Source organism: Cynocephalus volans, chromosome 4 (assembly GCF_027409185.1).
Source record: "Cynocephalus volans isolate mCynVol1 chromosome 4, mCynVol1.pri, whole genome shotgun sequence".
In the NCBI taxonomy this organism is placed as follows: domain Eukaryota; kingdom Metazoa; phylum Chordata; class Mammalia; order Dermoptera; family Cynocephalidae; genus Cynocephalus; species Cynocephalus volans.
Genome location: NC_084463.1, coordinates 142,602,069 through 142,623,269, shown reverse-complemented (window position 1 = coordinate 142,623,269; position 21,201 = coordinate 142,602,069). Strand labels below are relative to the sequence as shown.

The following is a 21,201-nucleotide window of genomic DNA, read 5'->3' as shown; positions in this document are numbered from 1 at the left end:
TGAAAGGATTCTTACAGGTCTTGCACCATTGTCCTCCTTGAGACAGAACAGTGGCTTTGCAGTGATGAACTAGTCAGTGGTATATTGGGTAGTACATTGATCTGATGTATTGATGCCCATAGAGTTCCTACTTTTAGAAATGAGACAGGTTGAAGATCCTGAAGGTTGTCTGCTATGAAACACTTACAGATGAAAGATAAAATACCCTTCAAAATAAATTAGCCTATGCAAAATATATTTCCTTTGACACCAGTAACAAAGTGGGAAAATGAGTCCAGAGAGGTATATACTCTCCTGGGAAGCCTAATTTCTTGGATATTCCTAGAGGAGGGGGTGGATGGGTTGAAATAGGAGGGGAGATAAAGCCCACAAACAGGAGTTACAGCAGAGACCTGTATAGAGCTGTGACACAGGAAGGGCTCAGAGGAAGGATGAACCAGGACAAAATTAAAAGAAAAGAAAAAGAAAAAGAAAGAAAAACCCCAGAGAGGCAAAACAATGAGAAAACTTTTCTCGCTTGGCCTTACCTCAGGGTGGAGGGAAAAGTCTCCCCTGAGAATTCATGGCCACCAGACTAACTTTACATAGGTTTAGGGGCTGAACTAACACCATTTGCACAAAACCCTCCCCCCCAAAAAAACTAACACCACCAACAAAAACCCCAAAACTGCACAAGATGAAAATTTTAATTTAAACCAGATCAAAATTGGTAGTGCTCCCATGTCTGATGCAAACAAACAAATCCTCTCATGAAGAATTTACACTTAATAAGGGCTTGAATAATTCACGTATAGTTCTAGTGAACACACACACACACACAAAATAATCATGAAAAATACATTGAAATAAAGCACCATTAGCAAGAGTTAGCAGAAACAATAGAAACAGATCTATAGGGGCTGGCTGGTTAGTCCAGTTGGCTAGAACATGGCGCTAATAACACCAGGGTCCAGGGTTTGATCCTTGTAGGAGCCACCAAAAAAAAAAAAAAAAAATGTACAAAAATTATTGGATTATTGGAACTATCATATACAGAACATAATATAAGAATGTTTGATATGTTTAAATAAACAAAAGAACAAATTAAAAACATGAGTATAGGTTTAAAACCAAATATGATAAAACAAACATAATAATTAAAATTGAAAACTTACTGGAGCTTTTGCTTTTGGGACACGGTTATACCAAGCCATTATTCCATTGTAAAATGAGATATAAACAAGTAAACCATAATTTCTTTTTCTTTGAAGGCACTGAAAATCTGTGGAAGCAGTGGGGTCTAGCTTAACTAAAATTCTAGAGAAGGAAGAACGCTTCCTTGGTGAGCTGGCCATATTCTTCTCTGGGGACATTTTCCAACCATAAAAGCTGAGGACTGGGCTTGTCAAAGGCAGAGGCGTCTTTTCTAGGGGTAAGAGAATTCAGCAGGTGTTTTGACAGCAATTGAGATGGTGTGGTGGATTGGAATCTTAAGGAAACCCAGGGCAGTTTGCCCTATCAGGTATTTGCTGAGTACTAGGGCAGTATGGAAGGTAGGAGGGCTGGGCTGGAAAAACAAGAGGAAACCTCTCATAGTATTGATGTACTTAAAAAACAAAATTCTGGCTGTTTAGCTGAGTTGGTTAGAGCATTGTGCTGATAAAATCAAGGTCCAGGATTCAATCCCTGTACTGGACAGCTGCCAAAAAAAAAAAAAAAAAAAAATTCTGAGAAATAAGAGCCCACAATAAACTTATTACAGTTCTCATTCTGTAGACATTTGAAACTATAGGGGTGCTGAACATAATCAAAGTGGCATACTAGTCCTAGCCCAGCTCAATTCCTAATTGAAGTGATCAGTTGTCACCCTATCTGAAGGGAAAAGGCAAACCTTCTATGGAGGAAAATAACATTAACTTCAGTCTTTATGGTTCTTTTAAAATTGGATATCTACTATATAATAAAAAAATTTATGGAACATGCAAAGAGGCAGAAAAATATGACTGATCAAGAGAAAAAACAGACATAGAAACAGATCCACAAATTAACCAACTGTAGGAGTAAACAGGACTTTAAAACAACTATTATGAATATTCATCAAAATAGAGAAGAGAACAAAAAACATGTGGAAAAGGGAGAATTTCAAAAGATAATTGGAATTTATATAAGATAATTAAATGAATATTTCACACATGGAAATACAATACCTGAAATAAGAGTTCATTGGATGGATCTAACAGAGGCTGTACCCTGAATATGACAGTATTAGTAAACTTCAAAGAAAGTCAATAGAAAATACACTAAACTAAGCTAAGCTAAACAGTCTTACCATATGATCCAGTAATCATGCTCCTTGGTATTTACACAAATTAGTTAAAAACTCTTGTCCACAAAGAAACTTGTGCACAAATGTTTATAGCAGCTTTTTTTGTGGTTGCCAGAACTGGGAGCAAACAAGACATCCTTCAATAGGTGAATGGATAAACAAACTGTAGTACATCCATACAATAAATATTATTCAGTGATAAAAAGAAATGAGCTATCAGACTTTAAAAAGACACGCATGAACCTTAAATGCATATTGCTAAATGAAAGAAGCCAGTCTGAAAAGGCTACATACTGTATGATTCCGACTATATAACATCCTGGAAAAGTCAAAACTACACAGTAAAAAGATCAGTGATTGCCATGGGATTGCGGGTGGAGAAGGGGGGGATTTTTAGGGCAGTGAAACTATTATATATGATACTGCAACGGCAGATACATGACATACATTTGTTAAAACCCATAGAAAAGGGTGAACCTAAAGCAAACTATGTACTTTAGTTAATACTAATGTAACAATATTAGAGATGTTAATAATAGAGAATGAGAGATGGGGATAAGGAGGCATATGGGAACTCTGCACTTTCTGCCCAATTTTTCTGTAAACCTAAAACTGCATGTGCACATGCATGTGTGCATGCACACACACGGGGGGGGGGGCGGAACTCAATGCAGGCTTCTGGCAGTACAGCTGAATAATACTAGATATCCTGGCTAACTTAAAACAAACATACAGAGTGACCACAAAGTCCTTACAAATGCTAATTAGAAGTTCTCTGTATTTCTCCTCTGTTCTCTGTAGAAATTAAAAATTCCCCTCATGTTGTTCTATCGTATATTATCTCACATCATACTGAATCCAGAAAATGCAAAACAAATGATTAGCCCAGGACCTGAACTCCTGTGTAATGAATTTGTTATCACTCTATGCATTGTAACACAAAGCTGGATTTACAAGAAATAAGTGAAATATCCAAGGGCAAGAAAGCAAACCAAACCAAAAAAGAAAAAAAGTGTAAAAAACTGAAGTCAGAGCTAGAGGCAGTGAGCAGTAAGAGAACAGGAAATCAGTGGTTGCCCCTTGGAGAAAATACCAAAACCTGGCATTGGGAATAGGAGACTAATTATGGAATCTGTCAGATGCCTCAAGTGGGGTTAGAGTGGTGCCATGTTGGAAGAGGCCCCAGGTTGGTGAAAAGAGGCAAAAGAAAGTTTATATCTGAAGAAGAGCAATCCAAATTATTCCTCAGGATGCTTCCCCAGATTAAAATAAACCAAATAATACTTCAAAATAAAAATACCAACCAAAGCAAATGAACCATCTTGAGTAAGAGCCACCAGAGATACAAATAATGGATTTAGACTCCTAAGAATTTAAGATATAGGAATCACCAGATGTGACTATAAAATACCAATGTATGAGTATTAAATAGTTACATAAACTTTTAACAATGACTTTAGAAAGTGAGCAAGCAATAAGAAACTATGAAGATTGACCAGGTAGATATAAAGGAGAATGAAGTAGAACTTTTAAAAATGAAAAGTAAAACTGAAATTAAAATTGCAGTGAATAGATTTAACAGCAGATAAGACATGTGAAGAGAGAATTAGAGAGCTGAAATATAGATGTGAAGAAATGATGCAGCGTGCAACTCAGGGAGACAAGAATGGAAAGTTTGAAAGAGGGATTAAGAGAATGAAGACATGGCACTTGTAACTTGAGTCTCATATGGAAACAATGAGATAATGTCTGATAATTTTTCAGAAATGACAAAAGACATGAATTCTTATAGGAAAACACAGGAAGCATACTGTAATCTAAGTAGGATAAAGAGTTCTAGACTTAGATACATTGGCTTGAAATTGAGGAACACTAATAAGTCAAAAGGTATGATAAAAGAGGCCAGAGATATTATCACCTACTAAAGAATGCATAGTGACACTGACTTCTGAATACCAACAATGGAGGCCAGAATTGAGTAGAATGATCAAGTATTTCATTAATTTTAAGGATGCCATTGACTCTAAATCACAGCACTATGTTTATGTAGAACCAATAAAGAAAAAAAGTGCCAATTAATAAACAGGTGGTAATTCATTTTATACAAAGATTTGTGTATAAAACAATAATGATAATGTCTAATTTATGGAGTTTAAAAAAGAGAGATTAGAATATTGGTCCACAATAGCATGTAAGTCAGGAAAGTATTGATCAGAATTGTAATGTTCTAAAGTCCATTATTACTAAAAAAGGGTTATGAGATAGCAGATAACTTTAGATTATATTGAGTATGCATTGAAAAAGTTCAGGAGTAAGCACAAGAAAAATATAGAGTGTAAAACTACCAAACTAGTAGAGAGAGAGAAATGGAATTTAAAAAGGGAGGGGGGGGCAACCAAGAAATTAGAAAAAAGAAGCATAAAAGAAACAAATAGCATGAAACAATATGATAAAGAAGTCTTTGTGTTTTAGAGATTGTAATAAATGTAAATGGAATAAACTTGCCTATAAAAGGTAGAGATTGCAGTACTTGGGAAGATAGAAGGTAAAAAGGACTGAAAAATATACTCTAGTAAATACTAACCAAAACAAAGCAAGGATAGCTATACTGATATCTCAGAAAATCAATTTCAAGGCAAAAGGCATCAGCAATAAGGAAGACACTATATAAAAAGGATTCAACTTGCCAAGACAACATAAGAATTCTAAATTTCAGGATGCTGGTTTCAAGTTTCAGGCTGTGGAGGCTTCAAAGTCCAAAGTTTGACTTCAGCCTGCCTTTGCTTGTGCCTGGGCTGCAGGTGAGCTGTTATTGTCTGCCAACGTGAGAGGGCTTGAGGCCTGCAGGTGTGACCCACATGGAGCCCAAATGCCCTGGGCCTTTTTGGAGGGGACTTTCCTGCAAGAAGCCACATTGGCTCCTGGTTGTCTTCCTCACTCAGGAGCCTGGGCAGCCTCCTCCTTGGCAGTTCAAGTCCTTATGAGAACAGCAGATGGGGGTGTGCAGAGAATTGAGCCTGAGCCAGTAGTAAAACTTGATACATCTTGGCCTCCATGTACAAGTTTCCACCAAGATTGGCAGTGCCCATTGTCCTTTTCATTCCCCATAAGAGCCCTTCAAGACAACCTTTTAATGAGCATTCATATGCCAGGCTCTGTGTTAAGACTTTTCATACACTGTCCATTTAATCCTCTCAGCAAAGCCTAGAATGTGGGTGCTATTATTATTCCCTTTATCACATACAAAAAATGTGGCTCAGAGAGGTTGGTAAATCACAGTCACATAGCTAGTAAGTGGCAAAATCAGTATACAAATCCGTATCTGTCTGCCCCTAGGCCCTCATTATTCTTTACCACCACAAAACTCCCATTGTCTGATACACACATCCACCCCAGGAAATCAGTTATTAGAAGGTAACTGTGACATCTTATTTTGAGCCATGACTGAATGCTTCAGTCCCTTGGTTCTCAATCCTGAGATGGAGTAATCTCACTTGAGTCCTAAAAGGAGAGCCTAAAGACATCAGGGAAAGCAGGTTAGCTCAGTTGGTTAGAGCATAGTGTTGGTAACACTGAGGTCCAGGGCTCAATCCCTGTACTGGCCAGCCACCAATCAATCAATCGGTCCCATTCTTAGAGATTTCCTACTACTGTTGGGTGTGGTTGGTGGTGAGGGAAGGAGCGGTTCTTACCATCAGAGAGCTCCATGGCCAAAAAGAGAAATGATCTTTGCCTTTATGAAACTCAACATGGATGAATTGTTGGGTGGGAAGACACAGTTCCCATCTGACTCAGAGAAAGAAAACACAAACAAAATGTAGAGATAAAACAACTGTGGCAGCAGCAGAAGCAAATATAATCCAAAGCAGCAGATAATCCCTAATCATTTACATTTGACTTTGGAAGGCAGGCAAAGATGTCCACTGAGGCTGAGAGCTGACACCACACTCCTCTGTCCATTGCCAAGACTGCTTTCAACATGACGCCTAACTTTCAGCTGCAGGGGAAGGGAAAGTCAGAGATAATAAGAAAGCCTTACATGTGTTAGACGAATTTAGCTTTTCTTAGTGTTTCACCTACTTTAGCTCATGTGACTTTGTGAAGTAGATAGGGAAGGGGATTTGAAGAAAATTGTGTTTACAAAAAAATAAAAAAATCAGTGATACCCAGTTTCAGAGCTTGGACTAGAACTCATATATGGTATTCTGGATTCCCAGCTCTGTGTTTTCTTTCCCCACAGATATGCACAGGTTGAATGAATGTTAGTAAAGCATATCAAGGAAGCAATTATAAGGAATGAAGGTTTCTGTGGACCATGCCATTCTTGCAGTTCAAAACCTAAGTAAGACACTTTGCCTTATATTGTAGTGCAAACTGAGCAGTTGTTATGCAGTGGAAAGCCTTTCTTGGAGGTAGGCAAGCAATGTGGCTATCAAGACCAAGCTCAGAATGCAAGCGCAGGTCCAAAGTGCTGTAATCCAGCACCTCAGAGAATTTCAACATCAGAAAGGACTTGAGAGGCACTTTCTCTCAGGATTTTTCAAGTTAGAATCCTCAGATTTTGTAGGATCCATGATTTCTCTATAATGAAATTGAAATTTTATTTTTTTTTAGAGAGGAAAAAAGAAAAATTTTTTACATTTTATTCACTCAATAAAATGTATAAAGTAAAAATTGACAAAACAGGGGAAATTGAAAAATCTATTATTACAGTGAGAGAATTCAAAACACCTTTCTCAATTATTGATAGGTCAGGCAGACAAAAGTTAATAAGATATGAAAGATTTGAACATGAAACACATGCTTGATTTAATGGACTTATATACAAAACAGCAATTAGAAAATAAACATACTTCTTAAGCACATGTGGAACACTTTAAAAAACGGCCACAAAACAAGTCTCAAAAAATGTCCAATAGGTACTAAAAAGTTTACATTTGTATGTTTCCTAGGGTTGCTGTAACAAATTATCACAAACTCAGGGGTTTAAAACAACACAAATTTGTTCTCTCATAGTTCACTGGAGGCCAGAAGTCCAAAATCAGTATTACTCAGCTGAAATCAAATTGTTGGCGGGGCCCTTCATCCTATAGAACTTCTCGGGGAGAATCTGTTCCTTGCCTTTTCCTTTCCTGTGGCTGCTGGCATTCCTCGGCTTGTGGCTGCCTCTCTTATTAAAGACACTTGTGATTGCATTTAGAACCCATCTGATAATCCAAGAAAATCTCCCCATCTTAAAAGCCTTAACTCAATCACATCTATAAAGACCCTTTTTTCACGAAAGGTAACATTTATAGAATTCAGGGATTAGGACCTGATGTCCTTGGGGGAGGCCATTATTCAGCCTACTACAACACGGTATGTGTGCGTGTGTGTGTGCTTCAAAACGTTCATGGAAAGGTTTGTATTATCTTTTAATTCTATTTTTCCTTTGAAGTGCCCTCATAATATTTACTTTGTGCCAAGCTGGGTTCTAAGTACTTTAAAAGTATCAACTTATGCTCACAACAATCTATGAGATAGGTGCTATTATTTCCATTTTTCAGATGGCAATGCTGAGGCAGAGAAAGGTTGTAATAATTTGTCCAAGCCACATCATGTGTTCTTTGACCACAATGCAATTAGTTAGAACCAATAACAAAAGACACTTTTTAACTTCCTATTTTGAAATTCTGTCAAATTTACAGTAAATTTGCAAAACAGTACAAATTCACATACACCTTCACTTAGGTCCTCTAAATGTTAACATTTTACCACATTTGTTCTACCATTTCCCTTACATATATTTTTTTCTTTATCTTTTGATATTAAGTTGCATACACAATGTTCCATTGTCCCTAAATATTCCCGTGTATTTCTAAAACACAAGGACTTTTTCTTAAATAATCACAGTACCATTATCAAAATTAGGAAATCAATAGTGATACAATGCTGATTAATTTATAGACCCGACTCAAATTTTACCAATTGTCACAAAAATGTCCTATAGAGCAAAAGTTAAAAAATTTTTTCTTAACCAGAACCTAATCCAGGATCATGTGTTGCGTTTAGCTGTCACACCTCTGTAATATCCTTTAACTTGAAACGTTTGACAAGTATAGGGTGGTAATTTTATAGAATATTCCTCAGTTTAGTTTCTTCTAATATTTCTTCTTGTCTAGGTTCAGGTTATGCATTCCTGGCAGGAATATCTCATAAATGATGTTTTGTCTTCAGTGCATTATATCAGGATGCACAAAATATAAAATTGTCTTATTAATGGTAATATTAACAAGTCTTTTTTAATGCATTTATAAAACTCCTAAGTTTGTGTATTTAAAAACACACTTTAAAATAATTCACAGGTCAAAGAAATCATAATCTAAAAATATTAGCAACTGAAGAGCAATTGAAACGTGTGTATAAATGTGTACACACACACTCAATTGTAGAATACAGCAAAGGAGATAATTCAAATAAACTTAGATGCTTATTAAGACTAGGAAAAAGCACTGAAGAATTAAAAAAAGCATGAGTTAAATGTCCAACTTATGAAATAAGAAAAACAACAGAATAAACCCTCAGAAAGCAGAAAATAAAAGAGATGGCTACAGAGAGTCAACAAGGCCAAAAGTTGGTTCTTTACAAAAATTAATAAAATAGATGAACCACTGGCAAAATTGTGAGAGAAAAGAAAGTGAGAAGATACAAGCAATGTTAGGAAATGAAATATACACATCCAGCAGAGGTCTGAAAATGAGAAAATTCTTTGAGCTACTTATGCTAATAAAATTTTTAAAATATATATTAAATGGGTGAATGCTTAGATTTTTTTTCAGAACAGACTCAAGAAAAAATAGAAATCCTGAATAGTCTAATTACCATTAAAGAAACATAATCAGTAGTTAAAAGTCTTCCCACGAATAAATACTAGCGCCAGATTCTTTTACAAAGACTTTCAACAAATAGGGCTAGCTGGTTAGCTCAGTTGGTTAGAGCACAGCCTTATAACACCAAGGTCATGGGTTCATGATCCTCCTACCGACCAGCTGCAAAAAAAAACAAACCCCCAAAACAAAAAATCCTTTCAACAAACAGATTATTCCAATCTTTTTTTTTTTTTTTTTTTTTTGGTGACTGGCAAGGGGATCACAACCCTCGGCTTGGTGTCGCCCGTACCGCACTCAGCCAGTGAGCGCACCGGCCATCCCTATATAGGATCCAAACCCACGGCCTCGGCGCTCCCAGCACCGTATTCTCCTGAGTGAGCCACAGGGTCGGCCCGATCATTCCAATCTTTTATGAATTCTTCTAGAGAACAATAAAATAGACGACACTTCCCAACTCATTTAATGAAATTATTATAATCCTGATACCATAATCAGACTCAGAAAGTATAAGACTGCAAGCCAATTTCATAAATACAGATGCAAAAATCCCAAGTAAAATAGTAGCAAACTTAATTCAGTGTTATATAAAGATAATGAAATATGGCCAAGAATGTAAAGGTGATTTAACATTAGACAGTCATAACTAAACTATACTGAAGCAAGTGTCTGAAACACAAATCCTAAGAAAATATATCACCTATTATGTATTATGTATGCATTCCTACCTGTTCTCAGAGCATACCAGATGTGATTTCTCCTCTTGCTCTTTGCACTAGCTGGTCTGCCTGAAATGCTCTTCCCCCAGAGAGCTGAAAGGCTAACTCAAGACTATTCAAATGCCACCACTCACTAATGACTACCTTAAGAATATTATTTATCACAAGCCTCCCACCTCTACCCCACACACATTGATTCCCAATCCTCTTTACCATGCTTCATTTTTTCCCATAGCAAACAGCACTTACACTACAATACTATTTCTTTTATTATTTGCTTCCTTCCTTTGTTCCCTCCCACACTCTCAACCCGTAGCTCAAATGTAATCCTTGCCCACAGGGGCAAGGATTTTTGTCTGCTTTGTTCACTGTTGCTTCTCCAGCACCCAGAAAAGTAAATGGTTGGCACTCAATAAATGCACAGAACATATTTCTGGCTTTTGTAATGCAGAAGACAAGTTTATCTTATATCCTTTTAGGATTACCATTTGTATTATCCATTTTGCTTTTCAACGACACACATAAAAGGAGAGTGGACAAAGCTGTAATTCGCCATTCATCACACTAAAAATTTTTTAATCTAATGTTTGTGTTCATGCTAGATACAATGTTACATTTCTAGATGTCTCCAAATACGTCTCAACAGAAAGAAGAATTACATTGCCAACAGGAAATTTAAATTGTCTATATTTATGTTTTCCTGAAATGGGTGGCATAAATAATGCTGATCTAAAAAGAATACAGTATCACAAAGTAAAAAATTTTAAGCTAAATTAGTTTATGTATTTTTAATGATTTGACAGTGGTAAACTACAGGACAAAGCAGTGGAATGCACAACCGCCGGTCTCAGGTAATTTTTGGTATCAACAGAGCTAAGAAATTGTACTACTTAAGCTTATTTCATTCCCATAAGGTATTCATAAATCTCCTCTTCCACACTAAGTCAGCACTATTGACATTGGTATTGGCATTGATGTTCACCTATATAAAGTTCAGTTCTAGTGTATTTCGATGCTGTAAGTATCACATGAGAACTCAGAATTCATCTCTTTAGGGCAGGACAATTTGAGGAAATGGAGACCAACAACATTATCTTTAGAAGTTATTTATTTATTCCAAGTGCATGTGGGGCCAGCACAAGGGCAAATCAGAATGGTACTGTCTTAGCCCGTTTCTGTTGCTTATAACATAAATACCTGAAACTGGGTAATTTATAAAGAAAACAAAACTTATTGCTTATAGTTTCAGAGGCTGGGAAGTCCAAAGTCCAGGGAACACATCTGGTGAAGTCCTTGGTGGTGGCAACAGTGACGCAGGGGTCTTACATGACAGAAATGGCAGAGCAGAGAGAGAGAGACTCTCACATGTTCTCCTTTTAAAGCACTCAGAACAATGCCCCTGACCACCATTATTAATACATTCACTATGGCATGGTCCTATAGTCCAATCACCTCTTCAAGGCCCTGCCTTTCAATTACTGTAATAGGATTTCCCTCCCTCTTAACTCTGTCACAGTGGGGACCAAGCCTCCAGCACAATAAACTTTGGGGGGACAAAATTCAATCCATAATAGGTACAAATCATTATGTGTGAAGGACAATTCTTCTAATGTTCTCTCCATGCCTATTTGACCAAAAGGACAATGAAAGAACAATAATTAAAATTTAACTTTCTATGCTATTAGGTAAGCTAACTCTACATATATAATTAATACTACCTTCTACTCTACTCTCTTTGGGTTCAAATCTTATCTAGCACACTTCGGAACATAGAATCAAGCCAACATAAAATTAAGTCTAAAAGTTACACCTCACTATTTTGAAGGTTTGGAATATATTGTTTTCTCTTTTAGCATAATTTTTCTTTTCATGTGGCTGGAAAATTACATTTTCATGTCACCATCTTCATCTTTGAGTGTCAAATACAAGAGGATACTTGGATGTTGAAGCAATCAAAGCCATAGCTCAGATGTTTTGAAATTGCTAAGGGGTTCCCTTGCCAGAATTACAACTATTTTCTAACTAGGATAAGAGAAAAAGGATTTTGTATCATTTCAAGCCAATTCCTCCTCTCTCTACCACCTCTCCACCAAAAACAACCACCATAACCAAACAACCAACCAACCAATGTGTGAAAGCAAATAAAATACTACCCAGGTCATTGTGGTGTCACCATTCCTACAACAAAATAAGAGGAAAAAAGAGCAAACAATGTGTTTTTCATAAAGCTAAATTTATTCAATTTAAATGACTATGCTTTATTCTGAAGTTATGTTCTTCCTACTTGTTAAGCGCTAAAATATCTTTTCTTTTACATAATGATGTTGATAGCAGATTGTAATTTTCTTTTTTCTTTCTGTTTTTGTTTTATGTCCTTGGCTGGCAAAATTAAAAGCTAAAACCACTTAAACACCCCACTTAAAACAAAAAAATTTTTTTTTTTTTCCAAATTTACTGTGCTTAAAACTCAGAGCCTAGGAATCACAGGCTAGGTAAAGATGTGCCTTCTATGCTACATACATATTTCACAGTACTAAATTGTTTCTTGATGATTTCCCCATACAAGTTATGTAGCAGGACAAAAGTCAGTCTTAAATTATAATAAACCAGTGTAAATATGACTTTAATTTCAAGTGCCAAAGAAATATATTTTCATTCAACACCATGGTTATATCATCTTTTATTAAAACTTATTATACCAGTACCTATGCGGTGCCAATTTAAAAAGTACAATGTCATTTCCATGACATCATTACTACTTTAGGAATAGCCTGTGTCACACAGGTGAGCAATATAGGTGCAGTGCAGAAACAAAGAAGGCTGGGGGTCTGAGCAGGCCTCTTTCCTGGGTCAGGGTTTCAGTGGCACCATAGACGGCTGCCAGTCTCCATGTACATTTTGGCCCATTTACCTTTCTAAATCATACCATATATAGCTTTCAGTATTTACATACATTTAAACTGAGAAGAAATATGCATTACAAGAAAGCATATTTTAGTGGGTTTCATGTGTTAGAAATAACTCCATACTTCACAATCACTTTTAAGTCATTAGCTATCTTTGAGAAAGAACAGTTCTATAGAAATGTATAAGCTGGAACATACTTTTAGAAAACCTTATAGAGATCTCTGTAAATTTAGTGTGTCCTCCCATAAGCAAATCAATTAATCTCCATTCCCTCAAAGTGTTAAAAACAACAAAAAAAAAGAGTACCTGGCCATTGTTTTTTATAAGTTTCAGAGAAAATACAAGAATAATGATCATTGGCATTTTGGACCAGATGAAAGTGTTGAATTTTATGTCTGACTCTATCATTCTGTGATTTGTTATAATCATGTTCCTTCCTATTAAGCTGCTCTTGGTAATATTAGTTGTATATCTATTTGATATGAGCATTTATATTAAGCTTCAAAATAACTCCTAGTAGTATCCAAAATATATGTCAGGAACTCCTAAAAGCAACTTCTGCTTTCCTCCCAATTAGGACAACATTTAGCCATGTTAGTAACTGTTGAAACGACAAGCGTGGATTTTGGAGATCGATGAGTGCCTTGCAGTGAACACGCACAGGCTGGGGCATCTGGCCAAGTTACTCAGTGCAGTTGTCAATACTTAGTTCTTCTTGAATTTCTTCAGATAGCGAGCCCGCACAGACTTGTTGAAATCCATGATTAATTTAAGATTAATCCCAGAAGGCACAAGTGAGATTACCAAGGCCTAGGGAAAGAAATTGGGGAGATATGTAAATTCCAGCCTACAATTTGTGCTAACTTAACATATGATTTAATGTTTTACTATAACTGATGTTTTATTTACAGGTAGATTTTAAAGTTCTTGAGTGTACAGTTTAAAATAAAACATAGATGCCTTGTTAATATGTCTAGACAATATATATTCTAATATATCATATACTATTTTGTGACTCAGTGGAAAAGAAAACCCCACACCAAAAAGTACTGATTTAGAAATTAAAAATCTACATACCATAAGAGAATGGATAGGGTATCCATTGGTTTGAGATTGCAGGCCTACTGTTTTAATTGCAGACTTCACAAACGTCTCTGCAGAGGGTTTATCCAAAGTTGGCTTTCGGATTTTAGCCAATTTCGTGGCTACGTAGTATGGTAGAACACTCTAGAAAGGCAACACCCCACCCCCAAAACATGCCATTGATTAGGAAAGCCACAAACTCGGAATTCATATGATGTTTGCTTACTCTTAGTGGTAGAAACATTCTAATGGAATCTAAAGTTTGTATCTTTAGAGAGAGATGGAGAAAAAAAAGCAGCAGCTATTTAAAGCCAGCTTGATAAAACACATGATAGCACAAAACAAATTGTAACAAGTCAATCTATCAGAATATGAGACTATGGAAGTGTTAAAAATAAGCAGAAATATTCCTTAAATAAAAATCTAGATAGCAGAGATTCAGGATAGGATATTCTTTTTACCATGACTAAACTCAACATTGTAAGAGAACCACTAAGTAGGAGATTTTTGACATTTTTATCCTCCTAAACAAATAATACAATTTTCTCCATAATTTATGGCTAAGCTTTGTCTATAAGTTTTGTTTCTTCTAAAATAGATATTTTGTTTTCTCAGCCTTGGGTTACCACTTTTCTTTCATAGTTTCTTACCATTTTGCTTCTGAATTTTATAAACTTTGCTATTAATAAGACAGGACCACCTCCCTTTTTTTTTCTTTCATTTTTGTGGGGAGACAATATAACAATATGGAAACCACTTGGTAACTAAAAGACACCTGATAGGACAGGTGTGGGATGACAAATCTGAACCTGACCTTTTAGAAGAACTTCAACAATGTTAGAATTTTTATTGCTTATGCTTAACTACATTTTGGATATAATTCAACACAGAATGTAAAGAAACACTGTTACAAGTCCTGAGCCATGATATAAGAGATTCTTTCTTTAGTCTGAAATAACCTGGGCATGGTAATTCACCAAAGAGTGAATGTGTTCAGTTTATCTCACATGTATGGAAGAAAAGGGTATAAATTACAATGATACTTCTATTAAAGATGAGGATCTGTTTCAACTCACGGTGGTCAAAATAAAAAACTTCATTACCAGACGTAGAAATAAAATTGAGATCTGTTTCATACTATGACTTTCCTTCCCGCTGAGATCTGGAAGGAGTGGTCCCATATCTCTTTGGGTTTTTGCTTATGTGTGTGTGTGTTGTAATTTTGTATTTTGTATTTTTCCACTCCCAAGGAATACAACCCACCCTCTTTAACAGGAGGCTGAAACTTCGTTAAGACATTTAAGAATCAGTTAAGAATCAAGAACACAAGGGCCTGGCCACTATCACTCTACATCTTTCTCTCAGTCCCTGCAGCCACAAACCCATACTAATAAACTAACTAAATTAAATAAAGTATTTCAAATACCTAGGTCAACTTTGATTAGGTAACTTGACTTTTGAGAATTTGTTTGAATTATCATTATACATTTATCCCTCACTTAATGAACAAAATTTTTGTCAAAAATGCCTTTTTAAAAACCACTTTTAAAAATTTTAACTTATCAATATACAATATAGTTGATTTTCATGTCCCTTTAGCAGTTCCTCTTTCCTTCCTCCTTCTCCCCCTCCCCCACATCAACATCATATCTGTTCACTTGTCTTAACAAGTTCAAGGAATTGTTGTGATTGTTGTGTCTTCTTTCCCCACCACCGTTTATTTATTTGTATATTTATTTACTTATTTATTTATTTTTAGCTCCGACAAATAAGTGAGAACATGTATTTCTCTTTCTGTGCCTGACTTGTTTCACTTAACATATTTTCTCTAAGTCCATCCATGTTGCTGCAAATGGTAGTATTTCATTCTTTTTTATAGCAGAGTAGTATTACATTGTGTAGATGTACCACAGTTTCCTTATCCACTTACCTGATGATAGACATTTGGGCTGGTTCCAACTCTACAATTAAAAGAGTGAAAAGACAACCAACAGAGTGGGAGAAAGTATTTGCAAAATATACATCTGACAAAGGATTAATATCCAGAATATACAAGGAACTTAAAAACCATTATAGTATATCGAGTACAGACCAAAGAGATATGTCAGACTAATATAAAGTATGACATTCAGAGTTCTATGAGGCTCTAATAATGCGCAGGTAAAGAAACATTTGTTCACCAAGGAAAGCTGAGCAGCAAACAAAGCAAAACACAGTATATTTGTATATACTCTGGTCTCAAATAATGAACATAAGAAAACCATTTCTCATCTCTATGCCTCAGGTTTACTGGTCACAAAATTGAAGATTTTAAAAAACCGTTCCCATATATGGATCACGGGCCTGCTAAAGTTTTGAGCTTCTCAACATAAAGATGGACTGATAATTATACTTTCGATTGCATTATAATTCTTTGATCATTTCTTCTATCCATCCTTCCTCCCTCCCTTAGATAGATAGATAGATAGATAGATAGATAGATAGATAGATAGATAGATAGATAGATAGATAGATGGAATACATTGGACTATAGTATTTTGATCCTGTAGAAGAATTAAGTTGCACCACCTGACTGAACCACTTGATGGTGCCACAGGTTAACTCATCATTCAACTAAACCATGGAGAGAGGCTAGAGAATCCCTAGGCTCTGGGGGTGGGGACAGAGATGCACACTCAGGAATCCCAACTAAGAAATACAAATTCTATTCTGGAAAGGACATTTATTTATTTCTACAATGGTTTAAAATCAAGGCGGTTAACAGGGCCTAGCAGAAGATGGGGAGGATTCAGAGATGAAATAACTTTTGAGCAAAGTCTTAAAGTGGAGGAGTTTGCCAGGTAAACAAAGGGAACAGCAGGAGCAAAGAAGAGGACACATAAGAGCATGATATTTTCAGGGAACTGCAAGTGGTGGCAGAGGGAGGCAAGATGATTTAGAAAGCTAAATCCAATCACTGGACAGTATCAGGATCTAGAACATAAGCTTTATGAGGACATGGTCTTATTCACTACTTTATTCTCAATGCCTAGAACAGTAGCTGGTATACAGTAAGGGCACCACGAATATCTATTGAATGAATTAGCAAAAGAACACTTCATTACGGATGGCACTGAAGAATGGTGTCGTCCTTTTCCATTGCTATGGTCCAGAAAATTAATTACACCAGAACGTTGACAGTATGAGAGTTTAAGCCAAAATTTTAGATATTCTGAAGCTTAAGCAAGAGTGACTATCTAAATAAAGCCAAACTTATAGATCTAGCTACCTGCCACGAACTTAAAAACGAATATTTCGAGTTACATGAAAGTAAAGAAATATTGTCTGTGTCAGAAAGTCATCTAAGCATATCCGTAAACTGTTAAACAAAAACCCAACAAACAATAATTAATCCATTTCTCCTGCTTACTCAGGAAAACATTACTGGAAACAGGTCAAGAAGATACTTATACTTTTATAGGAAGCATTTTGGGCAGAACAAATTTTAAAAGTTGATTAAACACAAAAAGTTGCCATTACAAATACTGCCTGACCAAGCTCAGAAACAAACTGACCTTGACAGCTACAGATGTGGGCAAGTGTCCTGGTATTCAAATTTAGAATCCTAAACTGAAGATAATTAGCCCATAAAGCAAAGCTGTTGACATTTTGTCCTTGCTTAGCCTATTTTTAAAAAAATCCTTAGAGAAAACTTGGTATCTTTTTTCTCACCCCCTAGAGTAGCTTGCTTAGGTATAGATCTTCACAAAACAATTCAGGGGATCTTGATTCAGAACAGGAAGGCTTAATGCCACGGAGCAGGGGAAGGAGGATGCCTGAAGCTGCCTGGCTAACATTCAAGAACCATACATCGAACCTCAGAACTTCACATGGTAGAGCATCTTTCACGTATAGTCATCTGTGCACCAAATACGCCTTCCTGAATTTAAACATGACCAGAACAACTCACAACAGTGATGTGGGAAAACATAGATCCTGATGATACCAGGTTCCAATCTATTTGCACACTAGGGGATGTCTAATCTGCCTTTAACAAGCATTAAATTCACCAGTATAGCCAGCACACATTCTTAAGGCAGAGGCTGGAGCTTCCATACAGTATATTAGGAAAACTCCACTTCCTTAAATTCATGTTTTCATCTACCATTTCAGGATCTGATTATCTTCTAGAAAATCTGAATCATTATACACATATTCTCTAATTTTGGAGTTTGTATTACTTTACTTGCAGACCATGAAATGAGCTTTTCCACAAAAGAGTCCTTGACTATCTCACTGGTAGAAACCCTTGGACTTTCTAGGAAATATTAGGAAAGGGGAATTGTTCTGATACTACAGAGATGTCTGGTCACATGGCAATGAAAAAAGGCCCCATGATAACAATAGGCATACATCTTAGCACCTAAGCCCCAAATGAAGGAGTTCTGCACAAATATTGTGCTCTGCACAAAGTCCTTGATAAATGCTGACAGACTGATAATCCTACGAAAGACCTACCTCGGGACGGTGGAATTTACATGTTAATATTCAAGGAACAAAAAGGAAAACTGTGATCTCACAAAAAGCATGTATTTAACAAAATATTTCCTGAGCACCTACCAGAACAATGTTTTAGGCTCTGCAGATACAGTTATGAACAAAAACAGAGTCTGTAATCTGACAGAACTTACATTTTACCAGGGGGACACAGACCACCAACACATAATAAAAAATTTATACACTATTGGCAGGTAATGATAAAAAGAAAAAGAAAAAGAAGCCCAGGGGACAGCCCCATCGCTCACTCGGGAGAGTGTGGCGCTGGGAGCACTGAGGCCGCGGGTTCGGATCCTATATAGGGATGGCCGGTGCACTCACTGGCTGAGCATGGTGCAGACCACACCAAGCCAGAGGTTACAATCCCCTTACTGATCCAAAGAAAAAAAAAGAAAAAGAAAAAGAAGCCCAGGTAAAGGACAGAGGTGATGGAAGCTTTTTCTGCAGTTGGGCTGACGAAGAAAGGCCTCTCTGATGTGGTGACACATAAACAAAGACCTGACTGAAGGGAGGGAGCTAGCAAAAGAGCCTTTTAGATGGAAGCAACAGCAAGTGCAAAGGCACCAAGGTGAGAGGGTGCTCAGAGTGTTCCAGCAACTACAAGGAGGCCACAGAAGTAGCAGGGTGGCAAAGGGGTAAGATAATGTGGAAGTTTAAGATCAGAACATTGTGGGTCAAAGGACTAATGGTTTCATCATGCAGGGATCCCTAGAAGCCATGGGATAATTTCTAGCAGAGGAGTAGAATAACTAAATTTTATTTTAAAAAGATCACTCAGGCTGCTGTGAGCACACTGCAGGGGATATAGGCAAGGATGGGAGTAGGGAAGACAGATGGGAAGATATTGAAAAATGTCCAAAGCAAGATATAATGGTGGCTCAGATTAGAATGGTCTCTATCAGACAGTGGATACATTTCAAGGATAAACTAAAGTCAGCAGAATTTCCTGATGGACTGAATTTGGGATGTGAGAAAAAGAGATAGAAGGATAGTAGGGGGAAAAAAATCAGTGTTGGTTGAAATCAAACAAATGTGAATTAAAATTCCAGCTTCACCACTTGCTAGTTGTGTGATCTCAAGCAAAATACTCAATGACCAATCTTTAGTTTCTTCCTCTGCAATTGGGGTATTATCCTTCTTGTACTATAATGAGGATTAAATAAAATGTTGTCAGTTAAAGAATGTGGGATTTAAATTCTAGTATGTATTATTTTCTAAGTTTTCTAATATTTATATTTTCAGAATGAATTTGGAAAGAAGAACTTGGCTGAATTTTTATATCCTGTAAAATGTGTAAGAACGCCATTTTCCAGAGAATATCTGACTGTTAGAGTAACCAACTGGATATCTTAGTCCTTCTGGACATAGATGTAGTGGTTTGAAGGCATCTCGTAAGTTTTTAGATCTTGTGGGGCAACACTGTTGTAAAGAGCCTAGAAAAAAGACATTACCACTGGTAAAAATGGAAATTCACCTGGTTGGTAGGGATCTGGGTCCAATTATCCCCCAAAGCTTATTTTACTATTCTTAAGCCATTTCTCAAAGTTGGGACAGTTGACCAAACAGATGTATTTCTGGTAAGATTCTTTATACTGCTTTACCATTCTCCTTATTTAGGCTCCATTTGCACTAAAGACCCACTCCATTACCTCCTTTCAGTGTCATTGAATTAATAAGAAGAATGGATGAAGACTTATGTTTGAAAACGTAGCCTGGTAGCCATTTCTCAATATTTAGCTTTCTAGCTCTTTCAAGCCCAATAATAAATCTACATGATTACTGTAAGCATAAATTAAACCAAATCTATTCTATTCTGATTAAAAACCACATTCTTACCGAATTTAAAAAACCACCAACTTTCATCATCACCAAATAAGATAAAAGCACTGGCAGGTAGCAACTTAAGGAAATGGGGCCCAAAGGATTTCTTCATGATGCTAAGTTCAAATTTAAATGGAGTATTCTTTTGCAATCTCTTGATAAGAAAGAGAAACCTACTTCATTTTAAGGGCAGCTGAAACCTACAACCACCTTCTCCAGGTTTAGATGGTCTCTACCTGCATCCTCACCTTTCATTTGGTAGAGTCAGGTAAAATAAACCTGAGGGATAATTTCAGTTGGCAAGTGATCTCATTGATAGCATTTCAGAGACCTGGCTTCCCGGGTCAAAGGAAGAAAACTGGTGCAGAGCAATACCTCTGTGAGAAACAAGAGGGCACTGCAGACAGAGCACAGACTTTTTTTGATAACTGGAGTTATTCAAACCTGTTTACTAACCCAGATCAGTAAATTCCCCACACTGCCCCACATACTTGAACACATCACTCTCCTTTAGTTTCTTTGCAGCACTTATCACTGTATAAAATCATCTTATTCATGTATTTGTTTACTTATTTACTGTCTCCCTCCCACTGAATGTAAAGTCAACCACAGCAGGGACTGTGTCTTTTGTGCCACTGTACCCCATTTGCCATACTATTCAGGGTACACCCTAAATATATCTTGACTGAAGAAATGTGGAACACAACACATACCTCTAGTTCTGGACTTACTGTGGGTGTAATGTATTTAAATATCTGTCTTGGTGCCTTTCTTACCTTTGTGTTCTTGCTGCCCAGCTAAGAACCTGACAAATAGCAGGCACTCGCTGTTTGATAAACTGAACTGACCTTAGGCAAGTTACACACTTTTATTGATCCTTGGTTTCCTATTTGTAAAATGGCGCTAGGTTAACATCTATCTCAAATGAGATAATAAAATAGGCGAAAACATGGGGCATATTGTA

General features: G+C 36.6%; 1 protein-coding gene across 1 annotated transcript in view; it reads right to left on the bottom strand.

Annotated features, from left to right (window-relative positions):
- Nucleotides 1-10,672: 10,672 nt before the first annotated feature.
- Nucleotides 10,673-21,201, bottom strand: part of HSD17B12 (hydroxysteroid 17-beta dehydrogenase 12) — a 168,375-nt gene continuing 157,846 nt past the window's right edge. Inside the window, exons 10-11 of the mRNA XM_063093393.1 lie at nt 13,875-14,024; nt 10,673-13,607 (exon numbers count right to left, since the gene is read on the bottom strand). Coding sequence (XP_062949463.1) covers nt 13,503-13,607; nt 13,875-14,024 — 255 coding nt within the window. The 3' untranslated portion in view covers nt 10,673-13,502. The remainder of the gene's footprint in view (nt 13,608-13,874; nt 14,025-21,201) is intronic.